Genomic DNA, 11,262 nt, shown 5'->3' with positions numbered 1-11,262 from the left:
ACTTTCTCCATCAATATTGACTTTCATAAGATTCTGTATGCAATTTTATGGGGGGAAGGGGGGAAGAGAGAATTAAAAGTTTAGTTAGTAGTATTGGAAGGATATTTTTGCCTATCAGTCAGTCAATCCTAATACAAAGCACTGAGTAGGCCTTAATTTTTTTATCCAAGTTTTTCTAGTATATTCACATGTATAGAAGAGTAAATATGATTATGTGCATATTAGATTCAACTATTTAGAATTATAATATCAGTTGTGTTTGGGGATGTCAGAGAAGCTTGAGTAATTGAACTAGATGTTATTAGAGGATTAAGAGTCAGTGGGATGGAAAATTTGTGGTGATAAAGTAGTGACATTATTGAGTAGGTTGTGGAACAATGAACACAGGTGAGCATAGAAATAGTATGACTAGGTTTTAGAAAGATCATGCTGGAAGATATAGAGAGGATGGATTAGAGGAAAGAAATAATTCATTTACGGAGTTACTGTCTTGGCAACGGAGGATAATTGCCTCACCTGTAGGAAATGGAAAGTTAAGGAGGTGGATTTCAATGACATTGATAGGACCTGGTGACTATTTGGGGAATGTGGGAGGGCATATTCAAGAATAAGTTTCTGTTTAGGGCAACTGGGCAGATAATAATACTCAGATCCAGAAGAGGGGAGGTAGAATATTTTGCACCAGCATTTCCAAGCATGAGAAAATCTTCTTTAATTTAGCCCTAACCATTCTTCTTGTGCAATGCATTTCCCCCTCTTTCCTAGCTAACCTAGCTATCTTGTTTAGCAGCCATGGGAATCAGAAAATCCCAGCCTAGGAATTCTGTCTATAGCCAACCAACAATGAGGGATAATTAAAGGTTGTCTTTCACCAGGTGAGTTTCTCAGGTGATAAGAGGTGCCTTCAGGAATAATTATCTTCCTTGTAATAAGACACTTTTCCCCTCATTTTATTTATTTATTATTTATTTATTTATTTATTTGTTTAATCGTTATTGTTAAAAATATTAGAGATGTCTGCTTTTTCCCCCATTGACCCCCTCCATCAAGCTCCCACACCTTCTCTAGGACTTCACCACAATAGTTTCTGTCCATGGGTTATGCATATATTCATCTAAGTTCTTTGGTTAATTTCTTCCCATACCCCAACCCCTGCCTTGACTCTTAAATTCCTCAGTCTGTTCCATGCTTCCATATCTCTGGATCTATTTTGTTTGTCAGTTTATTTTGTTGATTAGATTCCACATATGAGTGAGATCATGTGATACTTGTCTTTCTCTGACTGGCTTATTTCATTTAGCATATTACTCTCCAGGTCCCTCCAGGATGTCTCCAAGGATAAGAGATCCTTCTATTTTACAGCTGCATAATATTTCATGGTGTAAATGTACCACAGCTTTTTTTATCCACTCATCTACTGATGAACACTTGGGCTGTTTCCAGAACTTATCTATTGTAAATAGAGCTGCTATGAACATAGGGGTGCATATATTCTTTCTGATTGGTGTTTCAGGATTCTTAGGATATATTCCTGAAAGTAGGAAAGATATACTTTTAAATGGAAATTTCCTATATGCATGTAAGTTTTCTTTACAAAAGGAGACATTTATATTCTACTTTTAGGCAGTAAAGAGAGGTAAAGAGAACCAGGTTCTCAATTACTCAAAATAATTCACATGTCCTAGAGGTATATTTTAGGGTGACATATTCTGGTACCCTTCAGGCACATCTACCTAATTCTTCAAACTATAATCAAAGATCCATCCTGGGTCCCAGAGTCATATATATATATATATATATATATATATATAAATAAATATATATATATATATATATATATATATAAAACCTTAAGCGACTGGTCGACCATTCGACCAGGTGACTGTTTGACTGGTTGCTATGACGTGCACTGACCACCAGGGGGCAGATGCTCAACACGGGAGCTGCCCCCTAGTGGTCAGTGCATTCCCACAGTGGGAGCACCACTCAGTTGACTGGCTCCAGACACCTGGCTCACGGCTGGCAAGTGCAGCTGCAGTGGCATGAGCCTCTCCTGCCTCCGTGGCAGCGCTACCCAGTGGTGGCGGCAGGTACAGCAGGGCCAAAATGAGCAGAAGCAGTATGGTGCCTGGCCTGGCTCGGGCACCTCACCAGCAGCCTGCGGCATCACAACTACTACATCCCCCGAGGGGTACTGGATTGCGAGAGGGTGCAGGCCAGGCTGAGGGACCCCACCGGTGCATGAATCTGTGCACTGGGCCTCTAGTGTTCTATAATCTATAATGCCAACATTCAAAATTTTAAATTACTACTCTTTTTTTCAAATTTTCACATATATCTTCACTTGAAAATCAGAACTAAACATTTCAATAACTACCCACAACTATCCAGTTTAAACTGCAATACTGGTTTCTTTCTCTTGTGCAGTTTTGGTAGAACCCTCAAACTGAATGATAAAGGATGCATCTGGAACATTTTCCTTTGCCCACACTCTTCCTGGAGTTTGCTTTAGAAATAGAAGGTTGGAAACACAATAGGTGAGGTGGTTAAACATTTTTTATTTTGTCATATAAGTTGTTTTTAAAAAATGTGCTTAGACCCGGCTGGCGTGGCTCAGTGGTTGAGCGTAGACTTATGAACCAGGAGTTCACAGTTCGATTCCCGGTCAGGGCACATGCCTGGGTTGCAGGCTCAATCCCCAGTATGGAGTGTTCAGGAGGCCGCTGATCAATGATTCTCTCTCATTGTTGATGTTTCTATCGCTCTGTTCATTCCTCTCTGAAATCAATAAAAATATATATTTTTAAAATGTGCTCAGTAATGTTATAGCAGCCTCAGAATACATTCAAAGATATATTCAGTCGCATAGACTTCCTTTCCATGATTCAGAAAATGTTGATAATTTTAATACTTATGTTAGTTTCCTTTTCACCATTCAGTGAAGCTACTCTGCCTAATGCCACCCATGCCATTTGTGTGTGTGTGCATGTGTGTGCGTGTGTGTGCGTGTGTGTGTGTGTGCGTATGTGTGCGTGTGTGTGTGTGTGTGTGTGTTGCTAAAAACAAAATCAACCAAATAAATTGAATGATCTAATTGGCAATATTAAGGAATTCATGAGTGGGGCAGGATCCCATGTAGCAACTAGAAGGGCTCTCTGAGGGGTTGTACACAATGAAAGGTTTTTGTAGGAAGAAGGGTGGAGCAAGGGAACTATTAACAAAAGAAGATAAATGATTATTTTTAGACCAGGACATTTTTTTGGGGGGTGGTTCCAGAGGAAAGGCAAAGGTTTTGTCATACAGATTGCTTCTTTCTATGGGGGATAGAGAGGGCCAGTGGGACAGATTACCTCATTGGTATTGACCAGAAATTTTCAGACTGCTGGATTAAGATTATGTTTCTGGGAAGGACTGAAAGATCAGTTAAGGTTAAATATTAAAAATTTAGTGTTGGTATAATGGGCTTTAGTCCAAGTGACTCCATTTTAGGCCAGTGGTTTTCTCTATCAGTGTATTTAAAGTAATGCATTTGCTATTATTTTTTCTTTCATTTACTTGTATCTTTGACTCTTTTTTAAAAACTTTCATAATTATCCTCATTCCTTTATCCTTATAGCTCTTAATAATTTGCTCTTGCAGATGAACTTCTAAACTTTATCATTTTTCTTTCCTGGAATAGATTCTTTAATTCACCCTTTCTGATGATGGTAATTTTATTCATCTTTACAAAATATGTTGAAGGCATAGGATGTAGTAGTAACTGCGCTAGGCGCTAGAGATATAGTGATAGACACAGAAATAGTCTCTGACATCCAGATTGCAAGGACAGAAGTAATTAAGCAGTGTATACAATACAGTGTGATGGTGAGAGGAGAAGTTCTGTGTTGTTAAGGGACATCTGGAAAGTACCAAGAAGAGACTGTGGGAGGAGCTAGCTTTCCCCTACCCTTAAGGTTCTTCTGGCTGGTCTAATACTCAAAGAGACACGAGACAGATTAGCAAGAGAAAATAACCAAATTTCATTCTACATATGTATGGCAAACCCTCATACCTGAGACAGTCAAAGACCCCACATGCGGGAGAGATTTAGTGATAAAAAGGGGTATCAGGTATATAAGATATTCTGAGCCAGGAATGAGGTAATGCACCTTAGGGGCTCAAAGGGTCATTGCAGGATGGTCAGAAGAACAGATGTTTAGTAAATAAAAGTTTGCCCTGCCATGTAGGTAGGTCAAAAGTTATCAGTGATCATCTCTGATGGCCAAGGCCTCTAAATCAAATTCTTCTAGGCAGTTAAGGGTGGGGGACATAAATTTCCCTTGATCCTGCCGCTCAAGTTGCCTTTAGCTCAAGACAGTCTACATACCACAGAAGCACATCTTGGGGTGACTCATTCTAGGCCCCACAAAACCTCAACCACGAGGAGGATCAAGAAGATTCCTTGCATATGAATTAGGCAAAGGGCAAGTGATGAAGGAACCAGTTTTCCAGGCATTAAAGGCCAGAGAGAGACAGATGGGGGGACAGGCGGGCGGGGGGGGAGGGCAATGACACAAGGGAACTGGAGGGGAAAGCAGGGTGGAGGAAGAGAGAGAGAGAAGATACTTTATTAGTATTGAAACGGTTTCAGTATAGCTGAATGTCTGTTCAGCAACACAAACTTTTGAGGTTTCTGGTGTTTATATTTTTACATTTTTCTTTGGCTCAGATATAGAACTCTTCTACTTTCATAATGACTTCCTACATGCCATAATTCAGTTGTCAGATAATGGGAGCTTTATAGGTGTTACTTTATAGGTGCCCAGGGCAGATATGTAAATCCATTAGCAAGTTTGTCATAATGAGTGAGGATTAATATGTGTGTTTCCCCTCTTATGCGGAAGTCAAAATGTGTTTATTATAATGTTGTATTGGCAAACATTCAATTTCATGCTACTTTTGGTGACCTGTGTAGCACGGTATATATGTTACATCATGCAATTGTACTAGGCAAAGGGGTATGCTAGTTTGAAATGAACCACAACTATCGTTTTAAATCAGAGATTTGTGATACTAAAATGACTGAATGAACCTTAGATAATAAATGGCCCAGCTCCCTCATTGAACAGATGGGGAAACTGAGGCACAGAGAGGTAATGAAAGGGAGAACTCTAAATGAACTCTGATGATAATCTACTAATGTCATGTTTGTTTTCATTTCTTACACTTTTGAGAAAACTTGTCTAGGTGTTTGCCCTTTTTATTGTTGACATAACTTATGTAGTCCGTCTTTCATTAATAGGCTAGCAAATGTGGTATGCAGATTTTTCCAAATTGAAAATAAAAGAACTATTAAAAGAGGAGATATTTGCACCTTGGATTTTATATATATATATATATATATATATATATATATATATATATATATATTTTTTTTTTTTTTTTTAACTAGTCTGACCAAAACTAACATTTAAGGAATTCTAGAGGGAGAAAGTAGAGGTTTTTTTTTTTTTTTTTTTTTTTTTAATTTTAGATGTCTAATGGGAGATAAAGCTTAAATATATTGCCTAATTTTTGTGGTCTACTTTCTCTCTCACTTACAAATGAGTAAAGATAAATCTCTGATTTGTCCCGAATTTTTGCTAGAGATTATTATTTTTTTTTTTTGAGGCACAATAGTTTGAGTCATGCTCACTACGTGCCTATGAAAAAAGCAATGCAAATATTGGTAGCCATTTATAAATGAGGACTGTGACACACCAAGTCATTTCGTTAAGACTCTCTGTTAATGAGTAACACAACTGATGTCAGAACATAGCGACATCAGACACCAGTGCTCTATGTCAGCCTTATTTCTACTGGCCAGAAAGGGGAGAAGGACAAAAGAAAGGAGACAAGAAAGAAGGTGATAGAAGAATAGGAAGAAGAGAAGAAGACACGAAGAGGAGGAGGAGAAAACGTTGCTTGTTTGCTTATTAGCTGCCATGGACAATGTTTAGCAGTCATCCATTATTCTCTCAAGTTTTGTGATAATCCTCCGACATAGACATTATCTATATCTTATAGTTAAGGAAGTCCAGTCTCAAACGTTGCATTCCTCAACTAGCTGCACAACTAAGAGTGGCCTGTCTTTTTACCACAGCACGACATTCATTCCAGGCTCTTCCCTAGCTCTCTGTATATTTAAAAATGGACATTGCAAAATGTATGTTAAATTTTATTTGATTTCTGTAAGAGCAACAGATCAGAAACTCTAAAAAACAAACGAAACTCTGGCTCGGCACCGCGGTGTGTTGGTAGTATCCACACACTTTCAGGAGGAAAATGAAAATCGGTTTCGGGACTAAAGTGAAAGCAAGGAATTAAAAGTTAATATGAAAACGGATACAAAGCCACGTTTTGTGAAGCTCACATTATAACAGCAGCGCATTGGATCAAAGGATGTGATCTCACTTCATAGTAAAACAGGTCCTGCAAGCCCAGGTAACTCAGGAAGCAGAATGGTAATTATTCACAGAAGAAAGCAGGTAGTGTACTGTTACACTCCTACAGCAGAAAGTCAGAAGGTCACGGCGCTCGCAGGGTAACTGACACAACTTGGAACTGTTCGCCCCACTTTAAAGAGAGATAAAAATGGGAGAGAATGAAGCGAGTTTACCTAACACATCCTTGCAAGGTAAGTGCCAAGAGCCGCGGGAATTTCTGCAGTCAGAAATTTAAGCAGTGTCCATTACAGTGTGTGTGTGTGTGTGTGCGTGTGTGTGCGTGTGTGTGCGTGTGTGTGTGTGTGTGTGTGTGTACTGGGCTAAGTTTCAATGTGTGTTTTGGCGGTGGGGAGAAAACGTGGGAATTGCTCCAGAAGAAGCTGGCTGTCTCTGTTTTTTACTCAGCAACGTGACCGACACAGACAGGCACACTTAGGGAGCACAGGGAGATGCTTATGCTTATTACTCCCAGCGTAGTGCTGGAGCAATGGTGCAACCGACCTCTGGTTGGTTCATTATTCATTTTAGAGCTTTCCCCAGAGAGATGGAGCACGGGTTTTTGTCTCTACCTGTACAATTTTTATTTGTCATCAAGTTTTTCCACCTCTGGGTTTTATCAGCGAAGTGTCATTGTAATAATGGAACTATTTCTAAAAGGTGGGAGCCAGGATCTCAGCAGAGAGCAAGTCAGTGGGGAGAGCGGTCTGTTTTACATGCCTTACTTAATCAGATACCTTTGTCCTTTGAAGGCACTGGCTCTGTTGACATTGGCTTGACACGGCTGCTATGGTTAGGCTTGTTGATAGAAACAAGTACAAGGTTCCTCACATGTTTCACTTTTCTGAGTGAGAAAAATCATTTCCTAAAAAAAAAAAAAAAAAATAGAAAGTGGGCCGAATGCTTATTTGTTGCTATGATTTTTAGTCGTCTACTCTCTTATGAATTATTTACCACGTTACAAGTAACACTTTAATCACGACTTTTAAAAAAATCTACTTATAATGCCATTTTTTAAATTTTGTTGTGTTCTTGTGACGTTACCAAGGAAATTCCCAAGCCACCGAGTTTTCCATAAAGTGCATGCAATCAAACATATAAAACTACATCTGTGAAATATAACACATGCAAGAATAGTAATGAGATGATCATAGACATGCCTGGTTATAAAAGTATAGAATCCAATTAATAGATTTAAATTATCTTCTTTATTCTCTTTAATAAATTCTCCACTTAACCTGCTTAAGAATCTCAGAAGCTTATTTTTAGGTCTGTATGTTTCCTAAAAATGTTTTTGAAACACTGCATAAAATGCTATTAAGAAGCATTTTTAATTTAAAGATTACAAAAAAGTCATTTAGTGCATTCCACTGAAGAAAAACTATGAGTAAAAGGCTCCTTTAGCATAATCCTATGAAATATTTTATTTTTATGTGTTTTATGGACAAAATATTATGCACATGATTCTTACTAAATTGTGTCTGTAATATATTTCCTTGGAAAAGTATATGCTGTTCATATAATAATGATTTTGTGTGAAATATATATGACTGCTAGGCAGCCATCTGCACAGCCTGTCCTAGAACTGTGTGGGTGCATCACCTGTGTCTGCATTCAAGGGACCAAAATAAACTAAGGAAAACTGGGCCTCTCCTCTGTCCCCTTATCAACCCTTTTTGTGTCAGAATCATGGGTAATATTTATTTCTTATTTTAGAGTCTTAAAATGTATATAGCTTTTCTGTTGTTGTTTTTCCTGACACTTCTATGTATGTTACATTTCTGGTACATTTCTGGTACCATGTCCCACTGTAAAAAGGTGATATATATATATATATATATATATATATATATATATTAGAATTAATAATCAGTATATATAAAAATGCACAAAGTTTGTAACAAAAGATATAGTAAATAATTTGAATGTCATGGTCTTAGTTAGAAAATGATGTGCTTAGATCCATAAATCTCCTGTAGTTGGGAAATGCGTGTGAGATCAGTTCTTTCCCAGGGTATTTTCCTGTGTGCATTCTGTGAAAACTTTTCAATAGATAATGTGTTCTCTTCTGATCTCATCTGAGTCAATGTATCCCTGGTAGATCTACAGAGAGCTCAGATATATCTTTTTGGGATATTGAAATGCTTCCATTCAAGTTGTATTTGTCTTAAGATTATTAAGTGAACCTATTAGTCAGGTGAGAGTTAATTAGAAACAAAAGTACTTGGGTTGTTGGTTTTAAATTATTTCTGGATGCATTTCAAATTATAAATTAAAGCACTATGGGGATTATTTGCAGCTTTATTTGTACATGTGAAGGTAAGAGGTTTTGATAAGTATGTTTAATATTTTATAAAAGAAATCAAGTTTTATCCTGGAATCTTCATGTATGTAATGCTCTAACATTCTGTTTTCTGTGCAACACCCTGTCCTGTAACTGAGCTGGAGTTTAAAAAGTATCCAAGTGAATAAAAAGGCATTTTGCAATGTTGTTTAATTTTGCCTTGACTTGATAGCATTTACCAAAATACTCTGAAGTTCTCTGAAATAATATTAGTTATTATCAGCTCTACTTATGAATAAGTGTTCTCTGGTAGAAACGACTATATTCAAATACTGTTTTGTACAGCAAACAAGTGGATGGTTTAAGTGTTTTGGATATGAAGATAATAAATGGCAGTAGATTATTATTCGATGTCCATCATATACTTTGAATAATGGTTTTCCAAGGCCATGCATCGTATGTAGATTTCTAGATTCATTGCACCATCTCTAGCCAGAAATTGTGGGGCTGGCCATAGACATTGTCAATGATTATTCATTTTAGGACTATTTTCCTGTAGGTCTCTGTCCTATTTTTATACCCTAAAGCTGGTTGAGTGAGCCCTGGTTAGTGGAGCCCATAAACTATCAACATTTAATATTTCCAATAGTATTGGGAACCTATTCTTTTCTAAAAGAAAATGCAGGTTATCTTCAGCTTACTGTGAACACATCTCAGTTATCTTTTCAAACATGAAAAGCAATCTCACCCTTTCAGTCCCAATGAAATGTAACCCTGCAGACAATTATGTAAAGATTCCATACATGAAGGTTTACAATATTCTCAAGATTCACAAAATAGAATTATATACAGTAGGATAGAATGCCAGAATTTTCTAATTTTTTAAAAATATAAATTTATATATATAATATATAATATATATAATATATAACATATAACATATAACATCCTATCTAATAAAAGAGAAAAATGGTAATTAGCGTACAACCGCTACCCTTCCCATTGGCTAATCAGTGTGATATGCAAATTACCTGCCAGTCAAGATGGCGGTTAACCGCCAACAAAGATGGCGGCTAATTTGCATACTGCAGGCAGGATGGAAAAGCGCTATTCGGCCTGCCCCGCCACCATCCTGGCCTGCTATCTGTGACCCTGATGGCAGCGACCCCTGTGCAACCCGACCCAGGGCTGGCAGGCGTGACCCCAATGATCTGCCGCTGGCCAGGCCCCCAACCGGCTCTCCCTTGGAGATCCCCTGGCACTGGCGGGAACTGCTGCCCGTCAGCCAGCAGTCACACCCCCAACAGGCCCTCCCACCAGGGATGAGCAACCAGAGATCCCACAGCAGGAGAGGGCAGCCTGAAGCCAGCCCCTGTGTGCGCCTGCCCGTGGGATCGCAGCCCCGATCACGGAGCAGGAAAGGGCGGCCCGCAGCCAGCCCCTGTGTGCGCCTGCCCCTGGGTCACTGCAGGGATCACAGAGCAGGAAAGGGCGGCCTGCAGCCAGTCCCCCGGTGCTCCTGTCCTTGGGTAGCCCTGGGGATCCCACAGCAGGGAAGGGCGCCCCATCCTGGCCACAGCTCAAGGGAGAGTACAACATTCAGTGGAGGCCAGGAGCCTGAGAGATCAACAGAGAGGGGCGCCTGCTTGAAGAAGCCTTCAGGGTGTGGCTGGGGGTAGGCCTCCAGCAGACACACACACACACACACACAGAGAGACACAGCGCCTACTCTGAGCTTCCAATGTGGTTGGGAGCAGACCACCAGTGGACACACACACACACACACACACACACACACACACAGCAACTGCTCGGAGCCTATGTGGCGGGGCTGGGGGCAGGCCCCCAGCAGACACACACACACACACACACACACACACACACACACACATATGGGAACGGCTGCACCGAGCCTCTGCTGCCAGACTGTGGCCATCAGTAGGACATCCACTGAGGGCTCCCAGACTGAGGGGCAGGTTTGGCTGAGGGAACCCCATCCCCCAGTGCACGAATTTCGTGCACCGGGCCTCTAGTATAACATATAATATATAATATATATATATAAAAAAAAGTAGGGGTAAATGCTTTTTGAGCATTGTCATTTGCTGAGAAAAAGAAGCATCATTTCCTTGCATAATATCTGCAAACTTACATGTACCATCAAGTGGCACTTGGTCCATCCCTGACAGTAGTGAAAGGCCGTGGCTGGGATGAGAGAGGGTGTCAGTTTCCTTCTTGGCAAGCAACTCCCTGGAAAATTCCTTAGGCTAAGGTTTCTCCAGAGGCTACCCCCTTGACAAGGAAGGGCCACTTACCTTTTTTCTACTTCTCTCAAAATTTGTATTAATTGGCAGGGCAGACTCTAGTCAGAATTATAAAAAAAGGATAGAATCTATCATTATCCAGCTGTGTTCCTCATCCTCTGAGTCCCTCCTACCTCAGCAACTCAGTCCCCAGGAGCTTTTTGCATTTTACTTATTCCCTCTTCCTTGGTCAAAGCATGCCCAAGGTCACCTG

The 11,262-nt window shown here is 39.7% G+C and overlaps 1 protein-coding gene across 1 annotated transcript in view; it reads left to right on the top strand.

The window, feature by feature from the left end:
* Nucleotides 1-6,522: 6,522 nt before the first annotated feature.
* The window catches only part of NAALADL2 (N-acetylated alpha-linked acidic dipeptidase like 2), a 796,115-nt gene continuing 791,375 nt past the window's right edge, over nucleotides 6,523-11,262 (top strand). Inside the window, exon 1 of the mRNA XM_070403625.1 lies at nucleotides 6,523-6,655. Coding sequence (XP_070259726.1) covers nucleotides 6,613-6,655 — 43 coding nt within the window. The 5' untranslated portion in view covers nucleotides 6,523-6,612. The remainder of the gene's footprint in view (nucleotides 6,656-11,262) is intronic.

This window comes from Myotis yumanensis, unplaced genomic scaffold (assembly GCF_028538775.1).
Source record: "Myotis yumanensis isolate MYYU_CA2020_CCGP unplaced genomic scaffold, mMyoYum1.0.hap1 SCAF_2, whole genome shotgun sequence".
In the NCBI taxonomy this organism is placed as follows: Eukaryota; Metazoa; Chordata; class Mammalia; order Chiroptera; family Vespertilionidae; genus Myotis; species Myotis yumanensis.
This window is presented reverse-complemented; position numbering and strand designations above follow the sequence as displayed.